General features: G+C 40.6%; 1 protein-coding gene and 1 long non-coding RNA gene across 2 annotated transcripts in view; one reads left to right on the forward strand and one right to left on the reverse strand.

Moving 5' to 3' along the window:
• slc6a5 (solute carrier family 6 member 5) overlaps window positions 1–17833 on the forward strand; it is a 65534-nt gene that overhangs the window by 29237 nt on the left and 18464 nt on the right. The window contains exons 8-11 of the mRNA XM_069904931.1: window positions 9135–9238; window positions 9376–9500; window positions 11131–11243; window positions 13354–13485. Coding sequence (XP_069761032.1) covers window positions 9135–9238; window positions 9376–9500; window positions 11131–11243; window positions 13354–13485 — 474 coding nt within the window. The remainder of the gene's footprint in view (window positions 1–9134; window positions 9239–9375; window positions 9501–11130; window positions 11244–13353; window positions 13486–17833) is intronic.
• LOC138746661 (uncharacterized) overlaps window positions 13638–17833 on the reverse strand; it is a 79118-nt gene continuing 74922 nt past the window's right edge. The window contains exon 3 of the long non-coding RNA XR_011347039.1: window positions 13638–13803. This is a non-coding gene — a long non-coding RNA (uncharacterized lncRNA). The remainder of the gene's footprint in view (window positions 13804–17833) is intronic.

Genomic DNA, 17833 nt, shown 5'->3' on the forward strand with positions numbered 1-17833 from the left:
TTTTACTCTCATTACCCGTCTTCATCCCTCAGTCTATTTTTGTAATTGTTCTGCAAATTTTCGTGCTCCTTCTGGATCCGAGAATAGTCTGTTTTGTTGTCCTGGAATAAATATTTTCAATACCGCTGGATGCTTTAGTATAAATTTATACCCTTTCTTCCATAAAATCGCCTTTGCTGTATTGAACTCTTTTCTTTTCTTTAGGAGTTCAAAACTTATATCTGGATAAATGAAGATTTTTTGCCCTTTATACTCCAGTGGTTTGTTGCCCTCTCTTACTTTTTCCATTGTCTTCTCCAGTACCTTTTCTCTTGTAGTATATCTTAGGAATTTTACTACAATAGATCTTGGTTTTTGTTGTGGTTGTGGTTTAGAGGCCAATACTCTATGTGCCCTTTCTATTTCCATTTCTTGCTGTAGTTCTGGACATCTTAGGGTCTTAGGGATCCACTCTTTTATAAACTCCCTCATATTCTTGCCTTCTTCATCTTCCTTAAGGCCCACTATCTTTATGTTATTTCTTCTGTTATAATTTTCCATTGTATCTATTTTTTGAGCTAACAGTTCTTGTGTCTCTTTAGTTTTTTTATTAGATTCCTCCAATTTCTTTTTTAAGTCTTCTACCTCCATTTCTGCTGCTACTGCCCACTCTTCCATCTTGTCCATTTTCTTTCCCATTTCTGTTAAGGTCATCTCTATTTTATTCATTTTCTCTTCTGTATTGTTTATTCTTTTTCTTAAATCCTTAAATTCCTGTGTTTGCCATTCTTTAAATGACTCCATGTATCCTTTAATAAGAGAAAGTATATCCTTTATCTTGCCTTTCTTTTCTTCTTCTATTTCACTGTACTCTTCCTCTTCCTCTTCTTCTTCCTCTGGGTTGACCATCTGTTGTTTCTTTGGTGCCCTTTCCTTCTCTTCTTTCTTGTTTCTATTGTCTTCTGTGGTCTCTTCTTGCTGCAGGTGTTCTGCAGCTGTCGTTGCTGGCTGTGGAGATCGACTCCCCAGCTGGTCCCCCCTCCCGTCGGTGTGTTTCTTTTCATTCGCATCGCGCATGCGCGAAGTATCGCGCATGCGCGGTTGCGCACTTTTACACGGCTCAGCGAGCCATTTTTGTAGTCCATTATTTACCGACCTGAGGGAGCGGGTTTCTCTCTCCGCAGCAGGCCTCTTCGGACAGGTAAGGCCTTCACCTTTTTCCTCCTTTGTCTTCTCTTCCTCTCTTCTTACCGTTGCTTTCGATTTTTCTTTTTTTGTCGCCATCTTCTTTCCACCTTTATACTCACTTTTCTGTAACTTTTATTTCTGTGCCTTTGTGTTTTCCTTTGTTTTTCCCGACTTTTCTGGAGAGGGCTGGAGTTCACCGTCCGGCCACTACTCCATCACGTGACTCCTCTGTGGTGTGGATCCTTGATGATTGCTGCAGCTCTTCGACAGCAGCATTCTCTGTCGATGTTCTCTATGTGGGGAGGGTTTTGCCTGTCATGTCCTGGGCTATGTCTATTACCTTTGGAGGGCTTTACACTCAGGGGTATTGGTGCCCCCATACCAGATCATGATGCAGACGATTGGCATATTTTCCACCACACATCTGTAGAAATTTCCCAGGGTTCCTGCCAATCCAGGAAATGCACCTTCTCCAAATCTTCCACTCTCTTTCTATAATAAGGCAGCCAAAACTGAACTCAATATCCCAAGTGTGGTCTAACTAGAAGAAGGATTACAATCTATATGTTTTTAATCTTTCAAGGGATGTGGGCATTGCAGGCTGATCCCTAATTGTCCATCCCTAATTGCCCTTGAGAAGGGGATGGTGCGCTGACTTCTTGAACCACTGCAGTTCTTGAGGTGTAGGTGGTGTACCCACAATGTTGTTCAGGAAGACGTTGCAGGATTTTGACCCAGCGATGATGAAGGAACAGCTCTATATTACCAAATCCGGATGGAGGTGAATGTCCAGATGGTGATGATTGAATGAGATAAATTAAAGAGGTGGAAATAAGTGCTCTTTCCTGAATTAATCAGACCTCATGAACTTATTGTGGGCCATATATCCTTCAGTTCTATGCAGTTCAAAGTTCAAATTTATTGTCACCTACATACATGACATCACATACAACCCTGAGATTCTTTTTCCTGTGGTCCAGGTGGAATTTCTAATTACCTGTATGCTTTGAACAATGGGAGGAAACCAAGGCAGATACAGGGAGAATGTACAAACTCCTTGCAGACAGTACTGGATTTGAACCCTGGCTGCTAGTGTTTTAACAGTATTTTGCTAACCGTGCTGCCTCTGTGCTGTCTCCACAGCTGTTGTCTGATCTGCTGAGTTTCCAGCATTTTTCTGTTCTCATTTTAGATTTCCAGCATCTACAATTTCTTGTTTTTCAAAGAAAAAGAGGGTTAATTCACCTCCTTGTGAATCTTTTGGTCTATTAAAAATGACGATATAAGGGGTCTATTGTATTTAATATAAGGATAGAAGAAAACCCAATGAGAGACAATTGAATTCCATTGCCATGCACAGTTCTCTAATAATGGGAACAACTTTCGTCATCTATAGGTTCATCCCGCATCATAAGAGATGAGGGACCAGGTGTTGGCCAGCTGGCTGTCGAGACCCCTCTGCCAATCAATGTTTGTGGCTGATCTGGTATGGACTCGGCCCCACCGACCTGCCTGTCGCCCTTAACATTATTTTACAAAAATCTATCCATCCGTGCCTTGAATACCTTCAATGTGTGGCCTCTTCTGCTTCTTTCGGCAGAGAATCTGATGGATTGACCTCTTTCTGAGAGAGATGGTTCTTTCCTTATTTACAGCATGGTAGAAGCTGATTCCAGCCATTTAAATCTGTGCCTACAACCTACAACCCTGTACATTTTGGAGGGTGGGAGGAAACCAAAGCATCTGGGGAAAGCCTATGCAGACATGGGAAGAAGGTCCAAACTCCTTACAGACAGCTCCAGATTCAAACCCAGATCTCTGGTGCTGTGATAATGTCTCAGTGGCTGCTATGCTAACTGTGCCATCCCTGTCTATGTCCTAAATTTACTCCCCTTACTCCCCTGAATCTGAGGCTATATCCCCTCTTTCTAGTGATCTCTCTGCTTTCCTGTTTAGTATGGTATACATGCTGTGTGTGTGTGTGTGTGTGTGTGTGTGTGTGTGTGTGTGTGTGTGTGTGTGTGTGTGTGTGTGTGTGTGTGTGTGTGTGTGTGCAACAAACTCAATCAGGGACTCATATAAGGACTCTCACTTGTGCATTTTATTGATGTTTTTATTCTCTCTGTGTGCATATGCGCATTCCTGGGGCTATTTCTATCTGCATGCTGGTTGCCTGACAGTCCACATATATGTATCCTTTTCTGTGCCTCCTTGTATAGGTGCACAGCTGTGTCATAAATGTCAGGTTGTACTTGTGCAATCAGATGACAATAAACTTGACGACTTGATAAATATATAGCAAGGTAATACCACATGCCCACGTGTTAGTGCCTGTCTGCAATTGCCTTAGAATTAGCCATCTGAAAGTGTGTTCTAAATGCAGAGAAACATCTGCTGAAAATTGCATGTCAGAAGATTGTGAGTTCCTTTCCTCTGGACTTCCATCTGTTGAGAAAAATGCATGGTAAGTGCAGAGCAGTCTTGCTAGGTCCCAAAATCCTTCATTTTCCTGTAAATTGATCCTCCTCGAAGATGAAACTATTAATGTCATCAGCTTGCACCATCTTTGTTCCAGATTGTGATCCCTCTCTGAGAGAAAGGAAAAAAAAATTGCTTCTGATCTCCCTTGTTGATCTTTATCTGTCTGCCTTTACCTGATGTCAAGCTCTGGACCAATTCACAAACCTCATCAAATTTCAAGCCTCTTTTTGATGACCTCAATGTTTTTCTGTTCCCAGGGATTTCTTTCGTCACTGTTCTTTGAATTCTCCCTGCATATGTCAAATCTCTTCATATCACTGGAATATATGAACATATGAACAAAAAGCACAAGAAAATGTTGCCATTTATTAAGATCAAGTATGATTTGATTGTAACTTGAACTCCACATTTCAGTCTTAACAATGCTCACCCCACACTCATTCACTTACAGGGTATGTATCAACCTTTACCTTGAAGATATTCAAAGATTCTCTTTAAGCAAGGTAGTCATGAAGATAGAAGCCTACCTGAATTTTTTTTTGCCTCATCTATCTCTTTTTAAATGGTAATCCCTAATTCTAGATTCTCCCACAAGAGAAAACATTTGGTTTAACAAGATACCTCAGGATTTTGTGTGTTTCAAAGAAAAATCCAGCCTGTCCTCATTTCATGTATTAGTCTATGAAACCTCCCCTCTATTAAATGAAGAGAACCAATAATGTACCCAGTTGTCCAGTTGTTCTTTGATTGATATCCTACATAACTGAAGCGTACCTCCTGGCTTTTGAATTCAATTTTCCCATCAATAGATGATGCTCTGCAATTTTCCTTAATTACCAGCTGTACCTGCCAACGAACATTTTGCACATAGAACCATAAAGCACAGAAACAGGCCCCTTTGGCCCTTTAGTCTGTGTCAAACCACTTTTTTCCCTAGTTCCACTGACCTGCACCCAGTCCATAGCCCTCCATACCCCTCCCATCTATGTACCTGTTCAAATTCTTCTTTAATGTTAAAATTGAGCCCGCATTCACCACTTCAGCTGGCAGCTCATTCCACACTCCCACCACTCTGTGTGTGAAGAAGTTCCCCCTAAACGTTTCCCCTCTCACCCTTAACCCATGTCCTCTGGTTTGTATCTCACCTACCCTCAGTGAAAAAAAAAGCCTATCTACATTTACTCTGTCTATCCCCCTCATAATTTGAAATACCTCTATCAAATCCCCCCTCACTCTTCTACGCTCTTAACCTGTTTAACATTTCCCTGTAACTCATGTGCTAGAATACCCTATCTCACACTGCAACTTCTCACCATTTTGAAAACATATTTCTATTTCATATTTCCAACCAGAGTGGATAATTTCACAGTTCCCTCCTTTTCTTGTATTTTTCTCATCATTTCATGTTTCCAATGTATACTTTATGCCAGTCTCCTCAACTTGTTGTTTTAACTAGATAATTCTCAGTGCATTAATGGGGAGATAGCATCACAACATTGGTGGTACAGATTGTTGCTTGGTGTGATATTTTAGATTTCCTTCGCAATGAGGTTTCCGTTTGACCTCTCCCTATTCTTTGGTAGGGGCAGCATGGTTAGCGTGGCGGTTAGTGCACGCTATTACAGTGCCAGTGACCTGGGTTTGAACCCAGCGCTGTCTGTAAGGAGTTTGTATGTTCTCCCTGTGCCTGCATGGGTTTCCTCCCACCCTTCAAAATGTGCGGCGGTTGCAGGCTAATTCGGGTATTTGGGTGGTGTGGCCTCGAGGGCTGGAAGGGCCTTTTACCGTCCTGCATGTCTAAATACAAATTTAAATGCACATTCCACCACATGAGGGCAGACTGAAGCAACCAAATGTTCCCATTGTCGGCTATGCCCGATAACTTTCCATCAGAAATAAAATTCAATTTTCTTGTTTCATAACCACACTAATTAATAGATTCTGTTCCATAAATCAAAATTTTTCTTTTAGGAATGAAATGATTGAAATAATTGGAACATTCTTGAGAAACAGAAAGTATGTAAATCAAAGAAAAATTGTTGAGCATTTCATGAATAAATGATGCTCGAATTCTGCAACATCTGTTTCTATTTAGAAGGACTGAATCTCTTGACAGCTGAGCACTAGCAGGGGAAAAGAACAGAGCGAGTGTAAGAACAGTTCATTGGAAAAATAAAACAAGATACCTGTACTATTTTAGTTCAGATTTACATTGTCAGTTGTGATGTACGGAGGAAATAAAGATCTGCGTTGCACATTTCACAACTTCTGAAAGTGCCAAAACATTTAGCAAGAAATGAAGTCTTTTTTTAAAATAGATTCACTGTAATAAAACAAAAACCAACAGCCAATTTGCACTCAGCAAGATACTGCAAAGCAGAAAAGTTCCAATGGCTGGAGAGTTTGTTGAAGTGATTTGGCTGAGTATGTTTACATTTCTTTTATTTATTTACATGTACGCTGAGTATAGTTTTTTTTTGTACTACCAATGAGTGGTAATTCTTCCTCACCTGCAGGAAAAAGAACCTCAGGCTTGTATGTGATGTCATGTGTATTCTCTGACAATAAATCCGAAACCTGAGTAGTTGGTTCACTACCAATAGGTCTCCCTGCACCAATTCTTCCAGCCCTGAGGTTTGTAATGCCTGGAGAAGGGGACCTCGGCTGAACGATTCAGCATCACCAACTGTGCGGCGAACTTGCAGTTTAGCACTGGAGCATAAGCGCCGACGTTTGTATGGAATTCTCTCATCTGAGACCATTGAGATAAGAAGATGGTGCATAGAGTGTGGGGAAGTGCAGGGTTATTTGTTTTGGAAGGAAGGAGAGAAACATCATTGTTCACGTGGTGAGAAACAAATACAGTAGAAGTTCGAAAATCCGGACTGCTCGGGGATTAGGTTGGTTTGGATTCTCGGCCAGTACTTTTAAAACTCAAATTTAAGAGATGAACAGGTAAATTTTGATATTAGCTAATACAGCACGCTTCATTTATCAAAATGAGCAGTTTTAAAGAAAAATAGTCAACACTTGACAAAAATATAAGCAACTTTTTTTCATTACAAAAAAAGTGAGTAATACTTGAAATGAATAATGGAAATGAAAACTATAGTATACAAATGAGAGCAGAAGTTTTATGCAAATTAACTATTTGTACATTTTCATGTGGGGAAAAAAAAGTACAAAAAAAACCCCCCCAAAAAATAATTCTTACCTTTCAGCAACTTATGTTGTGTCGGCTACACTGCTTGTGGATGGAACACTTGCAGATTCTACATTTCTTGTCACTCATTTACAGTGTCTTCTTTCTCTTCACACTACAAAGTTTATTTGCTTTAGAATCCATTTTTAAATACATGTGCTATATGTGGTAAATAGAAAGAGGAGGACACAAAATTTTAGCCTTGTCGCAATTTGATTGCTTGTTTCAAAGTGGAGACCGTCTGGTCACTTGTTGCCACTGTGCATCTGTGACACTTATGCATGGACGTGCACAAGAGCCCACTAAATTTTAAAAGTTTGAGAAAAGTTCGGATCTCGGGTGGTCTGGATTTCTGGCATCCGGATATTTGGACTTCTACTCAAAATGCCATTTAAAGGAATCAGTTTGGCTTTGCACGCAAATCACAAGGGACTGGAGTTTGTGGTTGTCATGGTGTCAGAACAGGTAGCATTTGTCCCCATTGCTCCACGAAACAGACAGGATCCCTGGATTAACCACAAGCACCTTTGCACACAGATGTTAATGATTCCCTTCTCTAAGTTTGCACTCCTTTCCATGTGATATTCAGAACTGCTGATCTATTTAGGAGAAACAAACTATTCTTGCCATAAAACAGCCTGAATATGTGAAATGTTAGTTGATTAGCTTAGCAACCTCTCACCATTGCTTGGGACAACAAGTGTCTCAGTTCCTTCCCTTGACAATCCACTTACTCCAACCTTGTGTAATATCTAGAAATTTGTGCAATCAAGGAGCTGAGAGCAACAGATCGGTTCACATTTTAAAATTTGTTTTGATTTTCACTTCATTGTTTAAATCAGCAGTAATGCAAACATTTTTATAATACTTATTTTATATTCTACGAATCCTATTTGCGGCATAGAAATACAGATCATAAAAACCTCGGTATCTGATACTGATGGGGATTGTAGATGCCAGGTAAGTAAATTTGCCTGATCCTTGAAATTGCGAGTTGTGTGGCTGGGTGCACTGACCACTAGAGGGCGCCAATTTTTTAACCTTTGAATTTTACACCTACTTATTTTCTGAGACCTTTTTGCTGTTTGCCTGAGGTTGCCGATTGCTTGAATTCCAGATAACAGGGATGTTACTGTATAGCAATTAATTGCACAACAATGATAAATGTTATTCAATCTGCAATTGCACAGAGAATATTATACATCCTTAATTTTGTTCATCTCATTTTACTGTCAATAACCAAACCCTTAAGTTCATGACAGAAATGACTCCATCTCTCCATTACGCATCCTATTAGATGGGTGGGATGGTTAGCTTAGCAGTTAGTGTGACGCTATTCCAGTGCCAGAGACCTGGGTTGGAATCTGGCACTGTCTGTAAGGACGTTGTATGCTATCCCTGTGACCTGAGTGGGTCTTCCCCAGGCATTCTGGTTTCCTACCACCTCAAAAACGATTGGGGATGTAAGATCATTGGGTTCAAGTGGCTGGATTTGGCTTGTGTTGTAAACAAAAATAAGATACTACTTAAAACTGCCCACCTTATCCAAATGGGACTGATTTTGTGGTGAAAATAATGATGATCATTAGCCAAACGTATTTCTGTGTAAATCAGACAGCAGAATCCACCAGTGTTGATACCATGAAGTTGCTACCCCAGATGCCTTCTGAAAGTTTTATGAAGTTGAGTACTTTACCATTAACAAACCTAAAATGGGTTGGAGCACCTGATTTTAGTGAATTAAACTTGCCAGAAGAAAACTGGGGCCATTGCATTTCAGTGTAAAAGCCTTTTATTGATTCAATTTCTTTGTTGTTTGCCAAATTAAATCATCCCTCCTGATTTTAACTTATGGAGATATTTAAAACAACATTGTTTGTTGTTCTCTCATCCTTCTCAATTTATTTTCTTCTCCTTGTTTTGCTTTCCCTGATTGACTTGACCTGGATTTCACCATTTTGTACTGACAGTCAGGCTCGAAGCTGTGAGTTCTTCAGTCCAAGCTTTTAGATGTCGAGTTCACACAGGTCCCCTGGAGGAGAAGCAGTGCTCTTGAGGCAATCGACAGAAAGAAATCTGCTGCAGAATTGAAATACAGCTTATTAAAATATAGCCCATAACTTGCTGATGGAGCTTGTTGCCAAATTGTCTCCCTTAATACCCAATGAAATACCCGGAGACCTTTGATGAGTTTAGAGTTTGTGTCAATGAGGGTTGTTCTTTCTACAATAGAAGTTGCCTTCCGTTATTTTAAGTCTCATTTTCTTCTCACTTTACTCAAAAGGTGTGGAAGGATGCTGCTACTCAGATTTTCTTTTCTCTCTCTGCTGCATGGGGAGGATTGATAACACTCTCCTCATACAATAAATTCCACAACAATATATACAGGTAAGCAGAGGAAACCCAGATATCTCTCCTCACTCTGGGGCTGAGGATATAGATAGATGTTGGACTGTGTCGTTGTAATATTCTACCTGTGATTGATGCCCTTTCTTTAATATCCACTTGACTCTGCCTTCCTCCAGGGACACTCTGCTGGTGACCTGCACCAACAGTGCCACAAGTGTCTTTGCAGGCTTTGTCATCTTCTCTGTCATTGGATTCATGGCCAAGGAACTGAAAGTACCCATCACTGAAGTTGCTGATGAAGGTAATGTGAAACCTGAAGACTGCAATTACTTTTTAAACTCTATTCTTTTGTGTGAAAATGTCTTCTATTTCCTGAAGGCATTCATTCATCTGACTGCTACTGTTCTTCAAGTCCAACAGGAACGGGCCAACCTCGAGACTGGAGACCATTGGGTTGAAATTATTGTTAATGATGATCGCAAAATGGGGATCTTGAACCTAACTCTGACTTTCGGCTCCACACACGCACACACACACTCGCACACACACACACACGCACAAACACACACACACGCACGCACACACACACACACACACGCACTCATGCACACACACACACACGCACACACACGCACACACACACACGCACACTCACGCACATACTAACACACACACTTACACACCCACACCCACACATACACACACACATGCACACATGCACACAGGCACACACACACATGCACACATGCACACACGCACACGCACACACACACATGCACACACACACGCACATACCCACACACACATACACACACACGCACACACACACACACACGCACACACCCACACACACACACTCACTCACACACATACACACACACGCATATACGCACGCACGCATGCCCGCACACACACAAACACCCGCATACACACACACGCACACACCCACATACACACACACACACACGCACAATCACACGCACACACATGCACGCATGCACGCGCACACACACACACCCGCATACACACACACGCACACACCCACATACACACACACACGCACAATCACACGCACACACATGCACGCATGCACGCGCACACACACACACCCGCATACACACACACACACACACACACACAAACACCCACATACACACACACATACACAAACTTCCACACATATGCACACAAACACAATAAACACGTAAACACACACACATGAATATCCACATCAACTTCACTGTTCATACAAAATCAAATCACCTGCACAAAAGATACATCTTTTCTACATATACCACAAATTACCATGCACACAACTCACCTTCATGTACATACATTTACGTTCATGCATGCACACGTACTGTGTCTAACACAAATTATTCCAGCTATATATACCAGAATCCACGCACACACTGGTGAAAACATGGATGGCATCATTGGAGGTAGCCTTCAAGCTAAAAGCAGGATCAGTAGAGAGTAAGAGAGGTGTAGATGGAAGTCATGGGTTGAATAGACAGTGAAAATGCAGCAGGCACAAGGCATGACTGTCCCAGAAAGATTTAACTTTGAAAAGATTCACAATCTTTGAGGGGTTCAACGTTAAGATTGACTTGCAAAACCAGTTACTTTGTCCAAAAGGCCACAAGGGGGCACCCTGTGAGACTTGACTGTGATTTAACTGACAGTTTTGATGGAATTCATCTACTTTCATTCACTTCTAATTTGCTAGAAGAGAGAATGGACTTTGTTGAACAAATCAATTCTATTCTTTTAACTATGGGGTGGTTGAAAGAACTTAGGATACAAAGAATACAAATTTGCCCAGGGACAGAGAAGAATCACAAGTGCAGGCAGCGGCACTGCCCCGATCAGTGGAAGAGGACTTGTTAACAAGCTCTTGTTTTATAGATGCAATTCTCTGTGTGTTGCAGGTCCAGGTATTGCATTTGTGGTGTATCCTGAGGCTTTGACCAGGCTTCCTTTATCCCCATTCTGGGCGATAATTTTCTTCCTGATGCTCCTAACTCTTGGACTGGACACAATGGTAAATGACAACCTGCATATGAAAATCTTACTCAGGCTGTACATAAATTGATGCTATGGTGCAGATCAATGGGGCTAGGCAGAATAATAGTTCAGCACACACTCGATAGGTTGAAGGGCCTTTTTTTCTGTGCTGTTGCATTCTTTGGTATGCTGTCTGAAATTAGGGTCTGACATTTCATGGAGACAATATTAGACACATGAATTTCACTGACCCTCTATTCCTCGGCAGGTTATTATCAGAATTATTTTACTTTAGTAATTTAGTAAAATCAATTTCAATGATTTCTATTTTATGTGCTGGCTTTCTCCCCCCCCCCCCCCCCCCCCCCAGTAAGGGCTGATAATCCTGTGGCATATCCTTGACATATTTCTGTTTGCCTACCATTGAATTTGTGGCCCTTTTCGAAATGTCCAACCTGTACGGTGTTCCAGACAATCCTTTAGCACATTGTTACCAAGACTGTTCCAACTCTTTTGATTTGGAGATGTTTATAGATAATAGACTTTACTATAAATTCACCTGTAACACAATCCCAGCAAGGATCTTTGTTTGAAGAAATGTGAATTGGAGATTCTCAGTTTGTAATCCCTTCAAACATGGCTCCTTGCTGGGACTGTGGCGAGTGCAGGAACAGTCAATTTATCAATTCAATCTCTGTCTTCTGAGATGCATCTAGATTAACACAAGAAGACAAAGGACCAGTGTTCTGACCTACTGCTTTGCAGGTTGTATTGATGGCAAACGATAATAAATAACATGATATAATTTGTGTAATATCACTACAAAAATATCTAATTTGTCCAAAATACTGGACAAATGGAAAAAATAATTTATGTTTCTGACAAATGGACCATCAATTCCAAAATAATTTGTAGCCTTATAATCACAAGAGATCTGTCACATTGCTGAGAGGATATATTAGGATCTGGAATATATTTTTATTGTGATAATGTTTTGCAATACAGGGAGCTTGTTGAAAACCCACATCACATTCCCATGAGATGAGATAAAATCCGAGGCAATGTACTGACACTGAGAAATGATCATCCTTTTATGAGCTATAAGGGCGAGCTGCTGTAATTTTATCAATGTGTTTCATCAATGAAACTTGCTGCCCATTTTTTCTCCCCACCAATCTTATTTGAGTTCCAGAACTTGCATTCATTTAATATTTTTAATGCTGTATATTATCTAAAGCAATGGTTCTCAACCTTTTTCTTTCCATGCACATACCACCTTAAATATTCCCTATGCCATAGGTGCTCTATAGCTTAAGGTGGTATGTAGGTGGGGGAAAAAGTTTGAAAACCACTGTTTTAATCGTCCCTCATTGACTCGTTATGTGTACGGTTTCAGAACTCCAAAGGAAATGGGCCAATGACAATTTTTCTCAAGCAAAATATTTCAGTAACAATTGGGTCTAGAGCCGTATGATTCTCAACCTTCCCTCCCCACTCACATCCCACCTTAAGCAATCCCTTACTAATCAGAGAGCACCAATGGCATAGGGATTACTTAAAGTGGGATGTGAGTGGAAAGAAAAAGGTTGAGAACCACTGATCTAAAGGAACTTCAGAGAGTGTATGTCGACTTCTAATCAAAAAAAAACGCTGTTGCAGAGAAACATCATGGCCAGGTGAATTTGCAAAATGTTGTAGGAGACAAAAAATATGGGGAGAATTTGTTCCAACCACAAAAAAAACAACTTGTCGGAAATCAGATGACTAAAATACAGGAACAGGTCTTCAATGTGACATAGATATGAACAAAAATTGGGCAGTTTCATAACTTTCATATTTGTATCTGGTTCTATTGAAAAAAAAATAAAGAAGACCCATTAGGTGGTATATTGTATTCTGTCTTTGGAACTTATTTAATTTGAAATCAATGGAACTGAATTTTGGAGGCAGAAGACAATTGAGACTGACATATTGTGCCACTCTCCAAGCACTTCATGTCCAAGGTAGTTTTTGATGAGTTTTAGTTGAAATGTGCAGTCAGCGTTTGTAATACTGACATTCTTGAATAATTCCAAGATTGAATATCAGGAAATGTTATCATTTTACAGTCACATGTACAACTTACCTGTCTTCCAATTAAATCCAAGTTTGCAACGATCGAGACCATTGTGACGTCAGTAGTGGATGAATTTCCTGGTTACCTCCGGCCTAAGAAACCACTGTTTACCTTAGTTTGCTGTGTGTTTTTCTTCTTCATGGGCATTCCCATGATAACTCAGGTAAGATAGAATTTCCAAGTTTAACACATAGCATTTACACTAACGCCTGGCAGTTTTCACTTCATCTATTTATTGCTTTTGAGTACAGAAAGAAGCAAAAGCATATTGGTGAAGTGAAGGAATGAATATGAAGTAAAGCATTTCACCTTCACCAGTTGGAATGTGTGACATAATGGCAGCGGTGAGGCTGGAATTAAGAGAAGGTCAGTGGTGATGGGCTGAGAGCTGTGTGGTGCAGAACCAGGTTTTGCAAGCCTGGACTGTTGTTGTTACTGTCAGCCACATGTTCAAGAATAGTTCTCAGTGTTGGTAATGTACCTGTTGAAGAAAATACAGAGTGTTAGGAACAGCAGCTACCCCTCCACCATCAGATGCTTCCATTATCGGACTCCTCAACGAACTCTTACTTTCGCACTATATTGATTTTGTTTCTTTCTGCGTTGCACAGTTTGTTTACATTTCTTTATTTGTTTACATGTGTATGTTGAGTACAGTTTTTTGCACTACCAATACGTGGTAATTCTGCCTTGCCCATAGGAAAAAAAGAATCTCAGGGTTATATGTGGCATCATGTATGTACAATAAATCTGAAATCTAGTACTGTGGTGTCAAAACAGCAACACCTTCCAACTCTACAATGGGTATGTCCTCGCTTCACTGTTTTAGGGGTTAGACATGTGTTCCATGACTATGGTTCTGAGGAGGAAACTGGATAATTCAATCAATGGAGCTCTCTCTACAGATGCACCACAATGACTTCAATGTGCACTTTAGCGACATTGAGATTTATTGTTGAACTGTGTGCCTGACAGTGACCACAACAGTTCAGGCAAATGAACCAGATAACCAATGCTCTGCTGTAAGAACAGAGATGAGTGAGGACAAATAGTAGGTGTCATGGTTTCATAGAGCTATGACAGCCTTAGCTTATTCCAAGAACAGAATGACATCAGCTTGTCATGGGGTCCCAGTTCACCAAGACCAAGTCACTGACAATGTTGAGGGAAGGTCACACGTTACCATGCTGCCCTTTCCCTCTCTGCACACCCTCGTTATTACCACATCTATTAAAGGAAGCATATCATTTCATACTGTGCTCTGATCTAAATGAACCCTTCAATTTCCCAAATCTATAATCAACCACCTTGCGCAACTCAAAACCAACTTTCACGCAAGGATGACACAATCACAATTCTCATAAATGTTATTCATCACAGACTCTTAATGCATAGTTTTCTAAACACACAAACACACACACACACACACACACACACACACACACACACACACACACACACACACACACACACACACACACACACACACACACACTTCCTACATACAAGACATATCTACCTAAATTAACTACCTAATTTCCTTTCATTCTTTTTAGCAATTAAAAAAAATACACACTGGGTACTTGGCTTATGATTTTTTAATATGAATATTGCAGTTAAGTAAAAATAAAAAGGGGTGGAAATCTTAAAGATTGTCGATGTTGGAATAGTAATAGAAAATGCTAGAAATAATGGGCAGATCAAGCAGCATCTATGGAAAGAGAAACAGATCCAAAATTCTTCCTCAGAATTCAGGTTGGGATGGCTTCTCACAGATGTGCTGTCTTGGCTTGTTCAGACCAAGGCAAACAGATTCTGTTTGGTGTCATTAAGTAGAGAGTGTAAAAGGAGAGAAAGTAAACATAAAAACATGAGAAAAAGAAGCAGAAGTTGGCCATATGGTCTGTCGAGCCTACTCTAACATGATGGATCTGGTCATGGACTCAACTCCACTCTCCTGCTTTTTCCTCCATCCGACTATGCCGATCTGTGTCTTAAAGGTATTAAATAAGGCAGCCTCTACTGCTTTGTTGGGCTGCCCCTGCAGTCCAGCAGCTGATAATAAAGTGAGAGAGAACAAGAGCAAGCAGAAGGAAAAGTGCTTGCATCAAAAAGAACACAGCAGGAGCACAAGAGGCTGAGGCACTAAGAGATTCCCTGGAACAACTGTCACATCTGTTGTATGGGATGCAACTTAATAGATCCATCATGCTGACTTGAACCATTTGTGGTTTGTTATGGCTACTAACAAGCTTCTTGACACAGTCAGCAGATCACACAGCATCCATAGAAAATTAAGTATCATCTACTTGACAAAGGGGCCAGGACCGAAACATCGATTATCCTTACTCTCTATGGATTCATCATGCCATGCTGATTTTCTCCAGCATGCTTGCACCCTAGCATTTGTAGTCTTTCTTGTTTAACTCCAAAAAGCCTCTTGAATTTGATTAAATTATATGCTTCCAGGGCTCATTGACCACGAGGTATTATTCAAGGGAATTCCCATTCTGATGTCCATGGAGGCAGAGGTGAAGACATGACCAGTCTGCATCACAGTTGTACTGGATGCTCTGGGAACCATATGCCTTACCCTTGGGCACAAACCAGTGCGTACCACTGAACTTTATGTACCTGCCCTTAAAGTTACAGCGAACCCATGCCAAGGAGATGTCGGAATATGTCTGCTTACATGCTGGATACTGCAGGGTAGGAATCTGTCTCTGGGTTGAGGCTGTCAATTGAAAAATTACGAAGTGAAAGCAATAGATTTTCTTTTGTGCAAAATTATTATGGAGCAAACTTGGATTGGTGAAATTGAAGCTGAAATTGAGATGGCTCCAGTCAGATGACTTAGATTTAAGAGCAGGGTTGGGAGACTTTGAAGGGATCTGAGGGAGGATGAAATCTTAAGAACAACTGAAATTTCATGGCAGAGCAGGATGAGTGCTGGAAAATCAGATGGATGTGGATAAGTGTTTGATGGCTGAAGGGCTTGCAGCAATGCTGTAAGACCTTATGACTCCACAGATTAAATTCTATAGCAGGAGCCTTGTTAGATGTCTTAATTCTATGCTTCTGCTGTCTACAAATGGCAGTTCTGTGAAGGAACATGTACATCACTTGCATCCCATGCCATCCTGTTTGATTTGCCTTCACAACAATGAGATAAGTTGATCAAGATACAAGCATCTGGAAATTGGACAGCACATTGCAGGTGAGAGCAGTTTTATGGAGGGTAGGATCATAAAGCAATTTCTCCTGGGTGTCTGTCAGTGAATTGGCTCCAGATATATCCAATCCAAAAGATTTGCCAATTCATATATAATTGATTTGTGACTGGAAAAAACTACCAGGACAATGTAGTTGAACAACTAGTCACACTTTCTGCCTCATAGCTCCAGTGACCTGGGTTCATCCTGACCTCTGGCACTATTTGTGTGGAGTTTGCAGGCTCTTTCTACGACCCAATGGGTTTCCTTCCACATTCTAAATCCATGCAGGTTGGGTTACTTGGCTTCTGTTACTTGTCCCGTGTGTGCCGTAAACAGTAGAAACTGGGATGGAGCATGCGGGGCCTATAAAATGGGATTAGTGCCAAATTAGTGAAAATGGGTGAGGTAAAGGTTCCATTATTGTTATGGATGTGAAATTCTTTGACTTTTATCTACCGTAAGGCAGACAGAGAGTTGCCACTTTGTCCAGCACCCCTCATAGAAACCTACAGCTGAAACCTACAGTTTCTGGTTCTCCAAGTACTGACCAGGCCTGAGCCTGCTTAGCTTCCAAAATTAGACAATCTTATGCATATTTAGGCTGTTAGGCTTCTGTTGCATGGACTCAATGGGTTGCAGTACCTGCTTCCCTGACTTCATGATTCACTGACATGGTGGACATGAGTATATTGACTTTAAGCGCAACACAGTAATTAAGTCAGCTTCATCCAGTACAAAGACACAATCATTGATCGCAGTCTATTCCTCGAAACTTCAATGTCTCTGCTTTTAAGGGACTGTGGCCTAGCACAATCTCTTTTCTTCCCACTTCGTACTGTTATCTATAGGGTCTTTTCCTATTGAGCTTTCACTCTTCTCCAACTCTATACAGCATTTCTTTCTGATTTTGCCATCTGTTAATTTCCCAAGATAGTTTATCTCTTTTCCTTCCAAAAATGCATATGTTCTATTTATTACTGGCCTTGTATTTCCTTTTTGTGTTATCCTTCTATTTACCCTCTCACTGTCTGTGCTATTCCTTGAAAGAGACTCTGCCACAAACAGAGCTGCATCTGTACCATGATCCTTGAATTTGACAACTCCTTATTTGATCTCTTAATTAATGCAGTGGTCCTACTTTATATGCTTCAAGAACCAAGTACAGTCAAAATTAGTGCCATGACTTTCACATTCTGCAAATATCATTCTACTTCAGATCTCTGTTTTTGCATTTAGCATTATTTTTGACTCCACGGTCCATCATGCTTTGCCCCTTAATGTTAGACCATTTCATAC

This window comes from Narcine bancroftii, chromosome 1, assembly GCF_036971445.1.
Source record: "Narcine bancroftii isolate sNarBan1 chromosome 1, sNarBan1.hap1, whole genome shotgun sequence".
NCBI lineage: Eukaryota > Metazoa > Chordata > Chondrichthyes > Torpediniformes > Narcinidae > Narcine > Narcine bancroftii.